The 20,712-nt window shown below is 44.8% G+C and overlaps 1 protein-coding gene across 1 annotated transcript; it reads left to right on the forward strand.

Moving 5' to 3' along the window:
- Positions 1-2,487: 2,487 nt before the first annotated feature.
- On the forward strand, positions 2,488-20,672 carry LOC133135521 (metallophosphoesterase domain-containing protein 1-like). Its single transcript, XM_061252580.1, has 6 exons — positions 2,488-2,710; positions 3,457-3,638; positions 11,110-11,335; positions 16,500-16,615; positions 17,148-17,261; positions 18,026-20,672. Exons 1-6 carry the CDS (start codon positions 2,562-2,564, stop codon positions 18,142-18,144), a joined length of 906 nt encoding a protein of 301 aa, XP_061108564.1. The 5' UTR covers positions 2,488-2,561; the 3' UTR covers positions 18,145-20,672.
- The last annotated feature ends 40 nt before the right edge of the window (positions 20,673-20,712 follow it).

Genomic DNA, 20,712 nt, shown 5'->3' on the forward strand with positions numbered 1-20,712 from the left:
AATGAATAAAAAAATCTTACAGCGCGGATGTTATTCTGGGCGGGTCCTTATACAGTAGGACGAGATTGGGCACATGATTACAAGAGGTTAGCAGCTGCCGTCGCGTCTTCCCTCATTTATTCCGTTCATTCCGGATAAACGGATGAGAGGAAGGATGCGGAGCCAGGGCGCGAGAAAGGGGGGAGTGTCTTTGAGCTTGAACACAACGCAACGACCGGAGAGGACCAGGCGGCTCAAGTGAAACAAACCAAACTCCAGTCACGACCCAGCGACTAGTCCTGGGCACGGAGCAAAGCTGCACCTCTATCGGGGCTCGGCAAGAAATCAAAGCTGCCCCTCTACCTGGACTCGCCGAGAACGCCGCTAGAAAAAAAGAAAAAAAAACCCAGGTTGGTGTTCGTAGATTTGCTTGTCTCTCCCTGCGGATAACTCCCTCTTGCTTCCCCTTTAAACCTTTCGACTGTTTGTTTGTACTTACGTGAGTAGTTTTCAAATGCAGAAGTGTTCATGCGGCTGTTGAAATGACTAAGGAGTGGCAATGTTTAGAAAAGTAAATCGCATTTAATGTAGGGCTCTGGTGAATAAAGAGCAGGTGTAAATGTAAAGGTGTAAATCTAGCCGTAACTGACTTCTGAAGAGGTGGATTCTTCTGCGCTTCCCTCCATCCGTCCTGCGTGCTCCGCGGGGATGTTAGTTTAAATTCTATTATCATTGTAATTACGCCCATTAGGTAGCGTACACCAAATGCAAACAATATTTACATCTGTCTTTATTGTTCATGTGTTTGCTTTTGACAATTGTAACTGGGCAGGTATAATTGCCGTACAAACGCAGTTTTTACAGTACATGAATATAGTGGTTGATATAATCGTGCATTATTGCACGTGAAAGCAATGCGAGCCTGTTGAACGGGATACACATTATTTCTATAATAATTTTAGCCCATTCACCATTGCTATTTGCCACCCCCTCTATATTACCCTGTACGGTATTCGGTATGCAGCAAATGCAACCATTTCCCAAACATGTAATTTATTTTTAATTAGTTGTGGTAAATAGGTTTCTAATAGACTACGTGTTCAGAAAAATATGAAGTAGCATATTTGGTTGGTGATGCTTCAAGTGGTGCAAACTGCTTTAACACAGGTGTTTGCTAATTGCATTGGAGATTGCATTCATATTTTGTATTATCTCAAATCAACAAAGTGGGATTTTACAGAAAATGTTTTTTATTCTGGATACATAACCTGCACAATAACACAGTTATAATATCATGCTTTACAGTAATAATATCTACACACTCAGAGGGGGAAGGTATGTGATGTGTGTGATGCAGGTTTTTAGAATTCCAGGGGTGTAAAAGAAACAAACTAGATAGAAACTAGACTAGAAAAATTATATATTAGAGCACACACATACCTGGTTGGCAGTCTCCACATTAACTGTGTGTGTGTGTGTGTGTGTGTGTGTGTGTGTGTGTGTGTGTGTGTGTGTGTGTATGCGCAAGCATGCCTACTGCAGTGTAGCCCATATGAAAACACCCTTTCAAAACTACACAGGAACAGACAATCTGTCACGCAAAATACACTCAAGCCCAGGACGAAGTGTTGTTTCTCCTGCAGATATGCTGCTGTGGACAGAATTGCATTGAATGTGTGTTCCTGAGATATCCCAGCAGACTCCTCTCAGACACCAGCAGAAAGACAAGCCTTAAAAAGACAACTCGACTCATGTCAAAGCCCTGAGTGGGAAGGTATTGTGGAATCGCAGCGTGTGGCTTGACAGGGGTTTCGTGGTTGTGAGAGAGTTCTGAAGCTGATGAAGGAATGGTTTGGAATATGAGCCGTTAAATGGGAGGTTACTGGTTCAAATCCCAAGTGGAGCACTGAGCAAGATGCTTAACCCTTTTGCTTTGAACTGCAGCAGTGATTAAGACATCAGCATTAGAATGTTCAGATAAGAAATTGCATTCAAATATAAGCTGTATAAGTCACTGTGTAATAAGATTGTAATTAGTCAGAAGATGATACAATAATTTTTTGGCCATTTCAGGAATATGTGGAATGTCCATTTAGTTCTGCGCTTATTTAAGAATGTAGTGGATCATTTTGAAAGTTTATTATTTGGTTGTGGGACAGACCGATGGATGCTTAGGGCTATGCAGAAATATACATGCCAGTGATACAGATAATATGCACAAATATGCACAATTATGCACCCAATCTGCCTCTTATTTGTCGGTATGAATTATGTATCTTGCAAATTATGAATGACACCTGAAGCAACCAGTGACCCATGTCCCCATCTGAGTGCATGATTAAGACATGGAACAGACAGACCTCTGGCGGACCAGCCCACATGAACTTTCCCTCTGTAATATGCCCTCAGGATTAGTGCTCAAATTAGGCTTGCCTCTACTGCTTCTGTTCAGTGTTTTCCCTGTGTGTGTGTGTGTGTGTGTGTGTGGGGCAGTGGGAGCCAGTGACGACAGTGATCAGGAGAAAGGCACTCAGCCCCGCCCAGCCCTGCTCCACCCCGCCTGGCCCCGGCCAATCGGAGCCATGGCCTTCACCCTATCAGAGATCATGGCGATGCGGAGACAGCAGAGGGGGGGAGGAGTGACTGTGGACGACTACAGCGCCAACCCAACACAGGCCTTCACCTTCTACAACATCAACCAGGGCCGCTTCCAACCGCCCCACGTACACATGTACGAGTCTGTACACACACACACGCACACACACACATTCTAACCCAACACAGGCCTTCACCTTCTACAACATCAACCAGGGCCGCTTCCAACCACCCCATGTACACACGTACGAGCCTGTACACACACACACACACATACACACACTCACACTCTAACCCAACACAGGCCTTCACCTTCTACAACATCAACCAGGGCCGCTTCCAACCACCCCACGTACACATGTACGAGTCTGTACACACACACACACACACGCACACACACACACTCTAACCCAACACAGGCCTTCACCTTCTACAACATCAACCAGGGCCGCTTCCAACCACCCCATGTACACACGTACGAGCCTGTACACACACACACACACACACACACAAACAAACACCCCACGTACATATTTATGAGCCTGTACACTCTCACTCCCCAAAAACACACACACACAAACACCCCACATACACATGTATGAGCCTGTACACACACTCTCAGAAAACACACTCAAACACACACAACCGCCTCACATACACATGTATGAGCCTGTACACACACACACTCTCAGAAAACACACACATACACATATAAACACACTCACTCATACATGTGCACACACACAGACCCACACACGTACACATATGCAAGAGTATGCTACACACACTGCTAAACACACCGGCCTTGTTAAAGTCTGTGCACATTTTCCAGGTGTTTTTGTCCAGATATGTTGTTTAATTTCATGCTGCATTGTGCTGCAGGGTGGACCCCCTGCCCCATGACGCCCCCAAACTGCCCGGTTACACCCGCTTCGTCTGCGTCTCGGACACACACTCCCGCACCGACTCCATCCACATGCCGTTCGGAGACGTCTTCATCCACGCCGGCGACTTCACCGAGCTCGGCCTGCCCAGCGAGGTCAAGAAGTTCAACGATTGGCTGGGTAAGAGCTGCCAATCCTCTCCTTCTCCCGCCCATTTTTTAAACGTTGCCATGGGTACCCTCTTTCTTTTTGTACATGCCTTTCAATAAATCCATAAAAATGGATCCACCATGAGTAATCTTTTTTTTTTTAATCTAAATTTTTTAAAAAAAAATTTTAAATTTTTATTTATGATAATATCCTGTAATTCCAAGCAACTTGGAGTCAAGTTAGTGCTCAGTAGCACTGGTTTTGACCTGTTTTGGAGATCTCTGAGTAATTTGTACAACCTTTACAAATGTTTTAGATGTCTGTACTAGGATATCTTTTTGAGTAAAACTGTGGCCTTCATATTCCAATGCCAAATACCAATTGCAGGATCTGTGTGCACAGACCATGTGTGTGTGTACAGGCTCATGCAGAATAAGGCTCTATATCAGGGGTGTCCAACTCCAGTCCAGGAGGGCCACAGGGTCAGCAGGTATCTGTGGTTTATGTTTTGTCACCACCAATCAAGGCCTTGAGTGTGGACTCTTTAGCCAATCAATGACTTAACTCTTTTCCCACAAACTTGGGTTCTAATTATAATTATTATCTTTAGTTAATTGTTATATATATTTATTTTATGTATTCTTTATTTTTATTTATGCATTATAATATATTTTATGATCTGATAAATATCTTATCGTTGTTATTTATCCTTTTATCCTTTTATCCTATGTATTCTTACCTTATTATGTATTTGATTCACTTTTATTCTTTTATTGCTGCCTCCATCATGTTGCTTTTATTATCTTCTATTTTATTTTCTATTTTGCATCCCATTAATCTGTCTTTTGTATGTTTTTGCCTTCTGTCTACTGTAAAGCACTGCCCTGTATGAAAGGTGCTATATAAATAAATAAAGTTTGAGTTTGAGTTTAAATCACAGGCGCTGAATTTCACCGCACAGGCTGCAGCACTCCAGGGCTGGAGTGGGAGTCCCCTGTTCTGTATCCCTACTGCACATAGAATCAGGGCTGCCCAACCCTGTTCTTGGAGATCTACTATCCTTTACAGTAGGTTTTCACTCCAACCCTAAGGCTAAAGCTACAAGTTCCCTGACAAAGTCGCCTGGCATCGCTGTTGCTTCTCACAATCAGTAGCTTGTGGGTATGTTTTGTATTCATGACACACTGTGTTCTTAAATGTATATCGATCGTAGATATAGGAAATCCCAACTCTGCAATAATTAAGGGGTCCTCCTTCACAGAACTATGTTAACGGGGAAATAAATGTTGAAATTGGGGTCAATTTACACATTGGATCTTTAATCTGATTGGTTATCGCACCATGTTCCCTGTCCTTCCTGTCACTTAGCTGGCTTGCCTCGCGTCGCCAGCTATCCCAACATGCCTTGCGGCCGCAAATAATGGTCTCTCATTGAAGATGAACGGAGTACGATGTCATCGCCAAAAATTTGCTTCTCGTCCGAGGATGTGTGGCTTCACCCTAACAAAGCACATCTCGTTCAACAGCTAGAGATGTCCCTGGGCTGCTATTTCATAGAATTAGGTGTTCCAAATAGGGTTGAAGTGAAAACCTACAGCAGTGTAGATCTCCAGGGTAGCCCTGCTTTAAAGACATGCTGAAACAGACAAGCTTCTCCTATATGATGCATACATGAGTAAAACCGATCTCTCAGGGGAATTCTTGAAGGTCGGGGAGAAGATTTGACTGACGTCAATTTAGGATGCGTGCTGCTGTGTGAAAAGGATATTGATTGGAGGGGAACAGAAAATTGACTGACATTTGATCAGCTTACACGGCCACTGGTGAAATCTTGTTTTCCAGGAAGTGGAAGAAAAACAACTTCGGAGTGAAAATCAAGAAAAGTGTAATGTACTTTAAGGCATGTGGTTATGAAGAATTGACTAAATTGAGGAGAAAGTGAATTTTGATTACAGCTTGTCTTTAAAGCTTAATGAGAGCTCCCCTCCCCCAGCAGATCTGGCGCATGTATCACAAAGCAGGATTACTGATTTATCTGGATAACTGCACTGAGTAGAAACCGGAACCGTCCCAAATCTGGAACATGGACTGAAGTAAAAAGAGCTGTCCTGGTTTTCACTCAGTGCAGTAATCCAGCTAGCTCAGTACTCCTGAGCATTCTCATATCTATGCCTTCCTTCAGCAGTTCAGTTGTGTTTACTCAACAGAGGAACTCGCTGCTAGATGTTAATGAGGAAAAACCTGACACACTATAGCATGCAAAACAAAAAAGCATTCTGAGTGATGGTGTTTTCGAACACATCACTTATTTACGCCTGTCTCAGGCTCCGCTTCTCAAGTGCATTTTGAAGTTATAGGTATCTCGTCTTATTTTTTTATATTTGTACTGGATGCATAAATACATTTAAAGCAGTATGTCTTTCCTGTTCACTGGTAAGGACAGACATTAGGGAAATCTTCCAGGCTCGGCCTTCTTCTTCTGTGGTGTCTGCCATTCTGTTACATGTTTCTGGGACGGAACTCGACATCCTCGTTTTTGTGAGTGGATGTCCTCTTCGCTCCTCGTGTGACATGTTTGTATTTGTGAATTCTGTCTGAAGCTATGGCATTCGTTACTTGCACTGGGGTAATTAGACACAATCACTTAGAAACTTTGTTTATTAGTTGTGAACGTGACTTTCGCCTGTTAGGTCTGTAGTCGGTTAACTGGGATGCGAAATCTGCTGTGTAATCCGCGGTAGATGAAGATATAACAGAAAGCTGCTGGTGATTTAAAAGTGGCACTGCAGGACTGAAGCTTTATGCTAAGAGCTCTGGAGATAACCAAGACAATACTTTACCTTATAGACTTTCACAGACACTCTCATCAAGAGTAACTGCCACAGGGGAGAATATCAGTGTCCCAATTGTAAATAAATCATAAATCAGTAAATCATAAATACAGCCGTGCTGTAACAGAAGAGGAGGCCCATTTACGAGCAGTAACTGAGAAAGGGGCAAAACCTCTGCTGATGTTTTGCTTTATCCAATGTTCAGCGCACTGGTGCTTTGTGGGTAAGTTCTCGTTCTTTTAACAAATGTAAGTCTGGTTCTTTATGAACAGCTCTGTCCATCTGTCTGTCAGCTACATAAACTATCCTCTACATGTGCCATCCCCTGAGAAACCAGCCAGCTGCGCTATCCTCTGGGAAACCAGCAGGGTGCACTGTATATGCTATCCCCTGGGTGTCTGCAGGTGTTTTTCGAATGGCCAGGGGAAGGGTTCTCTAAATGGTCATTGTCCACATCCTGCTTATTCTAGCCTCCTTTCCAAATAAAATGACAAAACTGTTTCGCTATGCTGTGAACAGCTTTCATTATTGGCATTTGGCAGACGCTCTTATCCTGAGCGACATACAGTTGATTAGACTAAGCAGGAGACAATCCTGCCCTGGAGCAATGCAGGGTTAAGGGCTTTGCTCAAGGGCCCAACGGCGGTGCAGATCTTATTGTTGCTATACCGGGTTTAGAACCACCGACCTTGCGTGTCCCAGTCATTTACCTACCACTACAACCATCTACGCTACAGGCCACCCTGTAACCGGCTTTGAAACCATCTTGGATGTAAATTCTTATTTTCTGAACATACACTCAGTGAGCACTTTATTAGGTATTTATTTCACCTATTGGTTCTGCTGCTGTCGCCTATCCACTTAAGAGGTTTGATGCGTTGTGTGTTCAGAGATGCTGTTCTGCATACCACTGTTGTAATGTGTGGTTATTTGCATTACTGTCTCCTTCCTGTCGGCTTCGATCTGTCTGGCCCTTCAGACCTCTCCCATTAACAAGGCGTTTTTGCCCGCAGAATTTCTGCTCTTGTTTCTTGTTTTTCACACCATTCACAGCAAACTCTAGAGACTGTTGTGCATGGAAATCCAGGGAGAGCAGCAGTTTCTGAGATAATCAAACCACCCTGTCTGGCACCAATGATTATTCCATGGTCAGAGATCACATTTCTTCCCTATTCTGATATTCTGGTCTGAAAAACAGCTGAACCTCTTGACCATGTCTGCATACCTTTATGCATTTAGTTGCTGCCACATGATTGGCTGATTAAATATTCACATTAACAAGTTGGTGTACAGGTCTACCTAATAAAGTGCTCAGTGAGTGAATGCAGGTCCCTAAGTCCACTGTACAATTGCTAGTTTGACTGCCAACTGTTATTCCTCTTTTTTCACTTCAGTTTGTAAGCACAATTACAAATTACTGCAAAGCCCTCTGTTGATTATTGGGATGCACACATTGGCATGTGTGTACGCATGCTGTCCAGTCACTGAACTGTGTGGTCACTGGACAGCTGATGCAGTCAGTCCACAGACCAATAGAACAGAGGGGTCCTCTGTGGCTGAAGAGGTGTGGGCTGAAACCATCTCCCTGGGCAACACCACAGATTATATTACCCCATCAGATACTCAGCCCTGTGACATTAAAATTCAGTGCTGTCTCCTTCCTGCTGAAGCCAGAACATTCTCCTGAATATTCATTGACCCTTTAAGATGTAAGATACCTTCAGATGTAAGATTACAAATAGTTCAGGTATGAACATTCTAATGCTGATGTAACAATTCCGACTGGTAATGGAATGGAAACCTGCTTTTCGAAGGTAAAGTTCATGTCCATGTACAATACTATGACAGTAAATGATCTGCACTGAAACACAGCTCCAAACCTCCTGTTACTAACCATAACCTCCTGTAGTTAAGCAGCAGTGAGAATAGATGGAATGCAGGGGCTGAGTATCTTGTGTGTGTAAAGTATATGTGGAATCACCCTGCTCTACTCCTGGCTAGTGTGATTGTTACATTACAGTAATTTATCTGATGCTTTGATCCAATGCTATTTACAGTTGATTACACTGAGGAGGGGCTTGGGGTTAAGGGCCTTCTCCTGTTGTGGCTACACTGGGGCTTGAATCATCAACCTTCCAGGTCTACTAGGCTACAGGCTGCTCATTTGTGAACGCTCTCCGCACGGGCAGATTAGCTTGCCGCATGTCGGTTGAAAATTATTGACCAACTGAAAGAAGAGGCAGAATTAAAAATCGCACAGCGGTAAATGTTTCGGCGATCGTTGACCGCGAGTGGTTTATCTCGTGTCTCTCTGGGGTTTGAAAATAATGATATTGCATCGCAGCGTGAAACGCTCCCGACAGGAAGAGAGACCAAAAGCGGCGTTTACGCACAGAGTTTTGCGTTTGATGTGTTTTAAAATGGAGTCCCTCTCAGTATGGGTGTGAAGAGGGGCCCTGATTCGATGCTGCTCTCCCTCACACATCCCCCCTCTGTTTTAATTAGAGGGACAATTCTACTCGCCGCTTTTTATCTGAGAGGTGTGGGAGAGGGAAGAGCAGCTGCTCCATCAGAGAGGGAGAGGGAGAGGGAGAAAGAGAGGCAGAGAGACGTGTAGAGAGTGAGGTTGGTGTGACTGAAGACATCTGTGTACGGCGCGAATTACTGCATGTGTGAATGCGTGTGTCTGTATGTGCGTGTGAAATACATGTACATTCTGGTGTTTTGTCGATGGATATTACTAATGTATTCATTCCTTTGACATACTGCATCTAATTTCTGTAAAGCTAATAGATAACTTCGGGAGGGCTTCTCTCCTGAAGACTCTCCGTGCTCTGTGCTTTTGGGTGTTTTGCGCTGTGCATTTGTGTGCATTGTCGTTACTGTTTCAGGAGAGGCAAACAAAAGGACCTGTGACAGTTCCCTGTTGAGATTCAACCAGACAAGGCCCCTCCCCTCTTTCCTCAGCCCTTCATTTTGATATGCATTGCATGCTGGGAATGTTTTTTTTAGCATTTAGGAATGATGACTCTTGCACCATGTGCGTATGTGAATGAATGGTGGTTAGGCCTTAGTGCCTGTATTTCTGAGAAGGTTTCTCTGCTGGATTGGAAGCAATGCTAATACCACTAACAGCACTAAAGCCAGGAATAATGCTAGCAGATCCAGCAGTGGTAAGGGAGCCAACAGGGCTAACTGCCCTGCTGAAACAATTGTGTTTTGAAACAGCTTGTAGTTGGTTGACCAGTTCAGCCCAGGTCCCAGCTCAACATGGTTTAGCAGGTTGACCAGTTCAGACCAGCTCCCAGCTCAACATGGTTTAGCAGGTTGACCAGTTCAGACCAGCTCCCAGCTCAACATGGTTTAGCTGGTTGATCAGTTCAGACTAGCTCCCAGCTTGAAATGGTTTGACCAGCTCAAGCTATGTTTTGAAACTGCTCAGACAAGCTACCAGCGCTAGCTCATTGACCAGCTTATGACCAGCTTGACCAACTCAAATTTCAAGCTGGTCAAGCTGGCATAGCTGGATTTTACAGTTGGCTAAGTTATTAAAGTTGAAATTGGTGGATCTGGTCTGTTCCGGTTTTACATGTTTCTGTCCTTGCTCAATGTTTACCACCACATTGATGCCAGGTTGGCGGTTTGCTTTCACGGCAGGTTCTGAACGCAGTGTGACATCTCTGTTCTGTCCAGCTCAGCAGTGCCAACTCTCACAGCATTTAATTACTGCTTTTTTCAGCAACTTCTCCCTCTGCTTTTCCAGAATAATTGTCAAAACTCCCCAAAGTGACTGGGCTGTTCTTGTCACATTACTGCGCGTGTTGCTGAACAGACGCGTTGCTGAACAGGCGTGATTGGTAAAAATTTGACATGCGCACACTTCACGGTCCTTGCTGACTTCAAAATATTTGTCACTTCCATTTCAAATGGAATTCATTTTTCAAAATGACAACCTTCTCATGCGACGTTTTGCCAGGGGAGGTGGGACGGAACGTTTTCGCTTTAATTTCATGAAAAACGAGCAGATTTTGCTGTACTCATCCCTAGAGGCCCACGGCTTTGATCTTATCCCTGTAGTAAAACTGAAACAAAATAATTTGAGAGAAGCTCTCTGAAAAATATTTGGTGTGGTAAATTCTATTAGAGATGTGTATGGTTTCATTATTGGGGGAAAATGCTTTGAAATTAATTACTGTATTGTAACACAACCCGTACTTGTACTTAAAGGGAAAGTGTGCTGTATGTACTGATGTGATCTTTTATAAGAAGCCCTAGATCTTAGCTGGGCTCTAAGCCCCAACTGAGGTGCCCTGGATATGAACCTATATGTCCCTTTCCTCTGCCGCATCTGTATGTCCACCTTGACAGGAGACACACATGTCCACCTGTTACCTGTGTCTCCGCCTCTTCCTGTCACACGCACTCACCTGTTACCTGTGTCTCCACCCCTTCCTGTCACACGCACTCACCTGTTACCTGTGTCTCCGCCCCTTCCTGTCACACGCACCCACCTGTTACCTGTGTCTCTGCCCTTTCCTGTCACACGCACTCACCTGTTACCTGTGTCTCCGCCCCTTCCTGTCACACGCACTCACCTGCTACCTGTGTCTCCGCCCCTTCCTGTCACACGCACTCACCTGCTACCTGTGTCTCCGCCCCTTCCTGTCCAGGCACCTTGCCCTACGAGATAAAGATTGTGATCGCCGGGAACCACGAGCTGACCTTTGACCAGGAGTTCATGGCCGACCTGGTGAAGCAGGACTTCTACTACTTCCCCTCAGCCACCAAGCTGAAGCGGGAGAGCTATGAGAACGTGCGCTCCCTGCTCACCAACTGCATCTACCTGCAGGACTCCCAGGTCACGGTCAGGGGCCTGCGCATCTACGGCACACCCTGGTGAGTCTGGGCTGAGCGGGGAGCATTCTGACCCGGGTCTGACCTGGGTAATAATAATTATGAAATAATAATTTGTTATTTATCTGACGCTTTTTTCCAAAGCGACTTGCATTTGATTAGACTAAGCAGGGGATGATCCCTCCTGGAGCAATGCAACAGGAGGGATTGTAAAATACAGTAGGCTCAAGGTTCACTTTAGGGGATTGATGGCTCTCTGGCTTTCTGTAGTCTAAAATATTCCCCTAATAATGGTCCCTGGCTGTGTGGAGCATGTCAGCGCAGAGAGGGGGCTTGGTTTGTCAGGATTTATCTGTAGTAAAGTCACCGCAGTAAGGCTGCTGGAGCAGCTTGTTCGACGGGTTCATTATTCACACCTGATAAAACATTTGTTATGTGTGTGCGGAACTAACAGCCTTACTGCCTGAAGAGGCTCCAACTGAGGGAACTCCAACTGTCTGTCTCTGTTTGCCTGCCAGTGTCTGTCTGACTGTGTGCATGTCTGCCTGTCTGCCTCTGTCGTCTGTCTGTCTGTCTGCCTCTGTCTGTCTGTCTGTCTGTCTGTCACTCGGCTCTATGGCTTGGGGCTTGTCCCCTGTCAGTCTCAGGAACAGCAGGATGGAGCTGTTAAAATCTGGTCTCCATGGTGATTTCTTTTTGCAAATGAGCTGGATTTATGGGCTTCCGCCCTCTCTGCCTCAGGGCGAACAGGTCTGGAGAACATCTCACTCTCTCTCTCACTGTCACTGTCTCTCTCTCTCTCTCTCTCTCTCTCTCTTTCTCTCTCTCTATATATCTCTATCTGTCTCTCTTTTTCTCTCTCTGTAAAGCCTTCTCTACCTCCTGTCTCTCTGTCCCCTCTCTCCCCCTCCCACTCCCTTTCTCCCGATCCCACTCTCTCTCCCCCTCTCTATCCTGTATCCCTCTCTATTTCCTGCTCTCTCCATTCCTCTCTCCCTCCCCCTCAATCCACCTCTCTCCTATCCTCAACCCCCCCCCCCCCCCCCATCCAGGAGCTCTCTGAAGGCAGAAGGGAGCTTTCTGCAGTTTCCTGAAAGAGGGATTGTGTGGGGGTATGAAGAAGGGGCTTTTCCCATTGAAAACACGACAGTACAGAACACAGCCCATTCACACCCAGGAAGCAGTGGAATTAGCAATGAGTTGTATACAGCATGAGCACACTGTTGTAGGAGCTTGTATCTACATTAATATCATTATCCTATGCCTTATTTTTTCATTCACCTTTGTTTACCCAGAGTAGGTTGACTTTGATGATCTTTCAGCTAGTAGCCTAGCCTGCATGTCTTTGGATTGCGGGAGGAAACCAGAGTACCCAGAGGAAACCCCCACAGGAAGGTTGGGAACACAGAAAGACCCTGGCTGGGATTCAAACCCAGCACCTTCTTGCTCTGAGGTGACAGTGCTAGCCACTGCACCATATTTTTGGATCCCGACAGATTTGAACCTGTAACCTGAGTTAGAACCTTAGTTCCAGGACAACTGCATACTTCTGCCAAAGATGTTAAAGGAGAGGCCATGAGATGTCAAGAGCATGTGCAGTTACGTAAGTCTACTGTTCCTCTCTGAGCTAGAGAAAGTAGCTAGAGACAGTATTCCATTTCAAGACACTGCGTAAGTGCGATGGTGAACAACTGCAAGATAAATTGCTTTTTTTCTCAGAGTTAACCGTACCTAACAATCTAGGCTATCCAATAACTCGTGCAAACCCAATAAGGACTCAAGAAGTATGGATCAACAGCTCATTGTAAGAAACTTTCCCATAGGGACCCATTGTAAGAACATTGCAGAGGTCTGCATAAGCAGATTTAAGCACTGAGCAATTTAGCCTCTAGGTTGTCCCTCTCTCTATTGTTACTCTCTGCTTCTGCTGTGTGTTCATATTCCAGTCTTTACTGAACTTGTGGGTCAGCAGCTGGACTTAACCTGATTTTAATGAACTGAACCTAATTCATGGTGTAAAGTTGTCAAAAGTTTGATAATGAACCTTCCTTAAGACAAATAGATGTGCTAAAGAACTGTCACAGATTTCTTTGTCTTAAAGATGAGGCAGAGAAGGGGGCAGGGGCAGCTTTTAAAAATTCAAACAGGGAAAAATGCGGCACTCTGTCTCCACGTGGAGTCATTAATGAGGGGGATTTAAAAGACTTCTTAATTATATTTTTTTTAATTATTGAGGATTTGCACCTCTTCTGTGGCAGCCTAATTAAAATGCATCATCAAAAGGAATTCATCTCTCACTTTGCGCTACACCTTGCAGCTCCCAAAATGAAGTAAACGATGCCTGCCTGCTTCACTCCAGCTCTCACTGTTGATGTTCTGCCAGGAGAGGAGGGACAGCAGTTTTAAAGAAATGAAACATAGACAGTGACAGGTGTACATTCCTTTATGACCATGAATAATAACATTATTGTACTGCAATTTACCTAGCGCACTGTGGGCATCTATGCTCCCTGGGGTCACTGCTGCATTCTGGGAATTGTAGTTATTCTGTGCCTTTGCCCCAGTCAGGACTGAGCTCTAACACCTGTACAGTCTGGCCAGCTGAGACTGCTTCAGTGATGCCAGCCTTCTTCATCCTCCTCCTCTTCCTCCTCCTGTTCCCACTGTAGGGGATCTGCTTGCTATAACCTAATTGTAACCTAATGTACTTAAACCTAATTTAGGTGCATCACCTAATTCACCTTTTACGGTCCATAAACACATGAAAGCTACCTGAAATCTCCTGGAGTTCCACAAGTTAAAACAAGTAGGGCTTTGCGTAGTGAAGCATAACATGCTTGTTTTGGATTTTTTTATTTTTTTATTCAGAGAACTTAAATTATTTGCATCTCCTGTTTTTTTCCACATTCTAATTTCCTACTATATGGGACATCTGTTTGAGAATGAGAAGATTTGCACAGTTGCCAAGGCAACCGTCATTCCCAGGAAGGGAGGGGGAGGGAGTAAGTGTTCGGTTGCTTCATAGGCAGAATTAGACACAGTTTAGGAGATGCGACTCCCATAATATATTTTTGCAGGACAAACAGTACACAGACACTAATGGCTGTGTGAGACCCTCTCCTCTGCTTCTCCCAGAACAGCCCCGTCAACAGCACAAAAAAAGCACAGAGCACGTCAGCCACCAATTAGAGGTGAAAACCTGCCAAAAACCGGCCTCAGCAGAAACATGAAAACACCCCTTCATCCCCCACGCAAACGGCCTCATCCTTTATGGTAATTGACAATTATTTGTAACAGGAAGGATTTGATTAGGAATTGAGGTGCTCCAGTGTGTTGGTATATTTTAATAGATGGCATAATAGAGGTGCTCTCTTAGCTTTGAACAACTTGGACAATCAAACTTTGAGTTTGACTTTAGAGTACTGTGGTTTTCTAACGGGGCCTCTTTCTCTCTGTCCCTCTCTCTCTCGCATGCAAACACACACATGTCGCTCATTCATCTAAATCCCTCTTATCTTCAGTAATTCTCACTCTGCCTGTTTGTGCTTTTTCTGCTTATTGTAAGTCCACCAGTAACGCATATTCTAGTAGAATTTTTGGGGGGGTTTTTTGGATGGTGAAAATGTGAAATATCCAGGCCTAGGTACTGGGGAATATATTCAGTACCCCACAGTAACCAACAAATCATAATATTAAACAGGATCATGTAGAGTTCTATTAAACAAGGACAGGGAGGTGAACTCCCCTCATAGATACTGATAATCCAGCACCGCGCGTGACCCTTGTTGGTAGGATTAAACTGAGGAGAAGGGTGTTTTTAGTTTAAAGAAACTGAGAAGCATTTCTGCTCTAAGGCTCTCCAGGTGAGCGGGCCTGTCTCTGGCCTGTACTGTAGGTGAGTCAGAGTCCGGTTCCACTGTCAGATGTGTGACATCAGCATTGGATACTTTAGACATCAATAATATTCAATAAATATTCAGAACAACATTTTATTTGCTTGTTTTCGTCCCACAAAAGGCTCCCACTGTCTCCCATAATTTAGTTTCCCACATAGTCCAGTGTCCATGGCGACAGAGACAGACAGGCGGGCGGACAGAAGCAGGAAGTAAGTGATGGAGGCGTCTGAAATGGTACGGAACGGCGAAAAGCGAAAATGCTGCGGAGCTCCGCGTTCCGACCGAGTGCGCTTGGCAAATTAAAACAAAAAGCCAGCGAGAGCTCGCCACCAACAGCGTAGCGGGGACGTGGGAAACCCAGCGTGGGCGTGGAAGATGGATACTGCCTGAGATTGTTAGTGACATGTTCATTCCTACACCGTCAGTCAAGCTTGTTGCCTCCACAGTCAGAGTGACGGACACAAGCGTCCCTTCCCCTTCCTGTTTCTAAAGCAGCCTGTTTAAACTATCTTATCCGAGCGGAGGCCGCTCTGGCCTGTGCCTGGTGACTGTTTGTTCCGCAGTGTGGTGTGGGGTGAGCATTCTGGCACAAAATGGCTGCCGTTGCATCACCCGGGTGGGTGTTACACATTGGTGGTAGTTGAGGCGAGTTTTCCCCTCATCACTGAAAAGCACTTTCAGTGTGAGAAAAGCAATATAAAAAGGTAAAATGGTAAACGCCTGAATTTATATAGCACTTTATCCAAAGCACTGTACAATTATGCTTCTCATTCACAAATCCACACACACACTCGCACAACAACAGCGATTGGCTGCCATGCAAGGCACCAACCAGCTCATCAGAAGCATTTGGGGGTTAGATGTCTTGCTTAGGGACACTTCGACACATCCAGGGTAGGATCGAACTGGCAACCCTTCAACTGCCAGACGACTGTTCTTACCACCTGAGCCAATGTCGCTATCTGTCTGTCTGGCTGTCTGTCTGGTAGTGCTGTTTGCTCTGTGAGTTCCAGCCCTGTGTTGGAATTGATTAACTTCTGATTAACTAATGGTGACTAATTTAGAGCTGAGAAGGGTGATTCCAGGGCACCCACCCATAAAGCCCTTTATTCAAATATCTAATATTAGCATATAAATAAACCTTGTGCAGTTCAGAAATGTCCTGGGAAACATCTTTATTTTAACTTTTTTGTCTCTCTCTCTCCCTCTCTTGCTCTCTCTTTCTCCCTCCCTCTCCCTCTCTCTCTCTCCCCCCTCCTCTCTCCCTCCCTCCCTCTCTCTCTCTCTCTCTCTCTCTCTCTCTCTCTCAGGCAGCCTTGGTATTACGGCTGGGGTTTTAACCTCCCTCGAGGTCAGGCCCTACTGGACAAGTGGAACCAGATTCCCGATGACACCGATATCCTCATCACACACTGCCCCCCACTGGGTAAGTCCTGCATGATGCCCCCACTGTTCCTATACTCTCACTCTCCAAAGGACCTACACCCCCGCCCACCCCAACTCCACCTGGGGCACACAAGTACCTCCGGTATTTAACAAGACTGGGGTGTTCTGACACAGGAATCCTACTCAAGGTTACAGTCACCAGGACTATGTTATGAATGCTCCCATATCAAGTGTGTACCCTAACCTATTTAATGTTTTTGATGTTTTCTCAGTCTTAATAACCCATCTTTTAACATATACTACAGTTGGTTAACTATACATATACTTGTGTGCAGGTTTGCATATGTGTATGTGTATGAGGCATGTATGAGTGCATGTGTTTGGGTTATGTGTGTGGTTAGAGGTATGCTGATGCGATGTGGTTATGGGTGGGGTTATGGGTGTGGTTAGGGGCGTATCCCTGTGTGGTGGGTGTGGTTATGGGTGTACCCATGGGTGTAGGTATGGGTCTGGGGACGTGCCCATGCGTGGGTGGTGGGCATGGTTATGGGTGTGGCTCCTCCCTGTGGCAGGGTTCCTGGACTGGGTCCCTGGGAAGATGCAGAGGGTGGGGTGCGTGGAGCTGCTCAACACAGTGCAGAGGAGAGTTCAGCCCAAGCTGCATGTGTTCGGACACATCCATGAAGGTGGGTCCTGCATACCTGCCTGCTTCAGCCCCTGCACTACCCCCCCTTTTACCCCCGTTTACCCTCCCTTCTACCTTCACTTATACACTCACTTCTGGACTCACTTCTACCCCCGATTCACCCCTAACCAGTCAGACTATCACTTCAAATACTTTTCCACCGGTACATTTCTGGCTGATTACTCAAAAACACATTTCAAAGAAATATGCCTATGAATGAAACATCTGTTTAGTAAAATATCTAATTGCAGCAATGTTCATAACAGATTTCCTTCTTCGTATGATCATACTTTTCGTTTAGGAACCTGTTTTTCTTGAGAAATGTGCAGAAAGTGTTTCCGATAAGCATTGAGAGAAGCAGGCTGAGATGGCAGGACCAGATGTTCACAGAAAAAAAGTTAAAAGTATTTTCTTATAGAGAGTAGAAGTTTCTGGTTTGGAGGTTCAATCTCTTGGGAGCTACAGTCTCTGGGGAGGTGCAGTCTCTGGGGAGGTACAGTTTCTGAGGAGGTACAGTCCCTGGGGAGTTGCATATGGGGAGGTGCAGTCACTGGGGAGGTGCATTTGGGGAAATGCAGTCACTGGGGTTTTTTCCCCTGATTGTGGTTTTTCCAGGTTAGTAGGCTAGTCAGGTCCTTTTTTCTGTAGTTCTTGGAACTATCCAGATTAGAAAGTGAGTCCGAGTGTGTGGAGCGAAAGTAGCACAGCTGGGCAGCCTTCACATTTACCATCACTTCCTGACCCTCCCCTTCCTCCTCCTGATAGGCTACGGAATGATGACTGACGGCATCACGACCTTCGTCAACGCCTCGGCCTGCACAGTCAACTTCCAGCCCATGAACGCGCCCATCGTGTTCGACCTGCCCACTTCCAGGAGCACGTGAGTGAGGGAGCTCAGCCCCCTGCCCTGCCCCCATGGACCTTACGCTGCGGCAGGTGGGCTGGAACGTGGGTATGGTGGGTGGTACCCATTCTGACTGTCTCAGATGGTCCTGCTGTGGACTCCACACCTGCGCGTGTGCTGGGTCCTCTTACCTTTTTATTTATTTCAAACATAAAGAACCACACTGCAAAACAGCCTCCCTCTGGGACGTTCTAGAACTTTCTCTGCAAGCTTTCAGCTTCATTCCTTCATAGTCTCCCTGGAGGGGGCGATGACAGGGAGCTCACAATGCTGTACCCCCCCTCCCCCGCCGCCCTCTCTCTCTTTCATTCTTTCTCGCTTTCAATATCTCTGTCTTTCTCTCTCTTTCTCTCAAGCTACCACAGCACCTCTCTTTCAGTGTTTGCTCAGACTGAGTTTGTTTTTTTATTATTTTCACTTGTACTTTGTTCATTGGTTGCGCGAAGCAGGAATAAACTGCATTTCCCACCAAACCCCCCTGCACTACTCATCCCTCTGAGGAAGAGTGCGCTTGGAATTCCAAAACTGTGGTACCAAACTTCCCGAGTCCCCGAATGAACTGTCGGTTGCTGTGAGTGGAGCAAACAGTCTCTAATTTAGAGCCACAACAGTGCGGGGCAGAACTGCTAAGTGTCACGTGCGTTTTGGTGTGGCCCACAGGCCAGGAGGTGTGCGGGTGAAAGCAGAGGGGTGTCTGGGCGTGGGCAGAGGAAACACATTCCATAGGCCTTTTCCAGCATGTGTTGGTACATTCAGAAATACGTACACTCTCAGAAATAAAGGTACAAAAAGTGCCTAAAAGGGTATAAATGCTTCTCGCTGGGGTGGTACCCTATAAGTACATAAAATTGTACCCCTAGCCAGAAAAAAACATGCTCATTTGTACCCAAAGAGAATATTACCGTACTTTCTGTGTACTTTTGAGAAATTTGATCCTTGAAGTACAAAAAGGATTTGGTTTATTTCTGAGAGGGCACCTGCTCTGTTAATTTTTTCTTTGGAAAGACATTAAATATTTATGTGTGTTACAAGTCAGCCACTGTACTCTCCTATTGCTGAAAACTGTTTTACGGGATGAGAATGTTACATGAATTGTGCAATGTTATAGTATTTATTGCAACATGTTTTCTAATGACTATCCTTACTTGTTTGAACAGTATTATTTTACTGTTTCCAGATAATTTAATACTGTAAATTGCCTGCTCTTTAAAATGTTACAGCCTTCTCAAACTCAGAGCAACATTATCTCTCTCTGTGTGGGTAACATACTGAATCTGTTGGAGTTGAATTTGAATCTCAATGTGTCCTCTACTTCAGTTTGATTTAAAGCTTTTTTAGCCTCCCGGCTGTAATATATTCCTGTGGGTTTTACATAAATTTTCACCAGTAATGATCATTGTATTGGATTAATATTTAATGCAGTCAAAGTGATGGGAATGCTGATGTCTTTTTCTCAAGATGAATGAGTACAATTACCAGACATGTACAGTGCAAACTTGCAATAATCATAAGGCACTGTGAGATTATACAGTATGAATCCTGCTTACGTCTAATATTGGCTTTGAGATAATCAGTTACTGTAAGTAACTAGTAGTGGGTTCCAATAGTGCTGCTTTCATTACCTGCTCAAAGTCTGCAGCTCTCTGAGCATTTCAGCAACGTTCTACAGAACTCAAGGCCCGGTGTAGCCACGATAAGATTCACACAGCTGTTGGGCCCTTGAGCAAGGCCCTTAACCCTGCATTGCTCCAGGGAGGTTTGTCCCCTGCTTAGTCCAATCAACTGTAAGTTGCTTTGGATAAACGTGTCAGCTAAATAGCAAATTATTATTAGAACACTTTACATTTTAGATTAGGCCCATCTGCATGTATTCTTGGTGAAACTGATATTGTCTTAAAAGGTGTGTTTGAGTGCATCCTATGTCCTCTTATTGTGAGTTCCAAACTGTTACATGTTATTGTCTGGTTCAGCGACTGGCTGGTTGAGATGGTAGAATGGTTCAGTGATTGGCAGGCTGGGAATGATGGAATTGTTCTGATTGGCTAATGAGGAAGTACAGATGGTGGGCTATGATAGGGTGGGTAGTGATTGGCTTGTGCAGTGATAGGGAGATGGTGGAACTTGGTGCTGTTCTCTCCTGAAGTGCTAGTGAGCAGGTCCAGGCAGTGTTTGTCTGACAAACATTTTACAGAAAATGCAGGGTACATTTAATTCAAGGACTGACTAAAAATGAATTTATGGTCCATTAAACATTATTCGAGCTGTTTTAAAACAAGCTTCAGTAAGATTTATCTCAGTGTATGAAATGTTTATTTTCCATGTTTGTGTTTAAATGATGCTCTTTTCTCATTTGCTGTGTGTAGTTCCTGTTTTCTCTGAAAATACGGTCTGGGGGTGTTTCTGGTTTCTATCCTTCCCTCATCAGGCATGTTGTTATAAATCACTCACTCGCTTTTTTGCGTTATGTATTTTGTCTGGGATATACTAATAAAATGTTTTGATTTAGAAGTGTATTATTTTATAAGCCTTATATGGGGTATTATCAGAG

The sequence above is a fragment of the Conger conger genome, chromosome 8 (assembly GCF_963514075.1).
Source record: "Conger conger chromosome 8, fConCon1.1, whole genome shotgun sequence".
NCBI classification, from domain to species: Eukaryota; Metazoa; Chordata; class Actinopteri; order Anguilliformes; family Congridae; genus Conger; species Conger conger.

Excerpts from the sequence above, each read along its gene's own strand:
- LOC133135521 (XM_061252580.1), top strand. The coding sequence starts at position 2,562 with ATGGCCTTCACCCTATCAGAGATCATGGCGATGCGGAGACAGCAGAGG. Across the intron at positions 2,711-3,456 it reads CAACCGCCCCACGTACACAT|GGTGGACCCCCTGCCCCATG; the intron begins GTACGAGTCTGT and ends ATTGTGCTGCAG. Across the intron at positions 17,262-18,025 it reads GTTCGGACACATCCATGAAG|GCTACGGAATGATGACTGAC; the intron begins GTGGGTCCTGCA and ends TCCTCCTGATAG.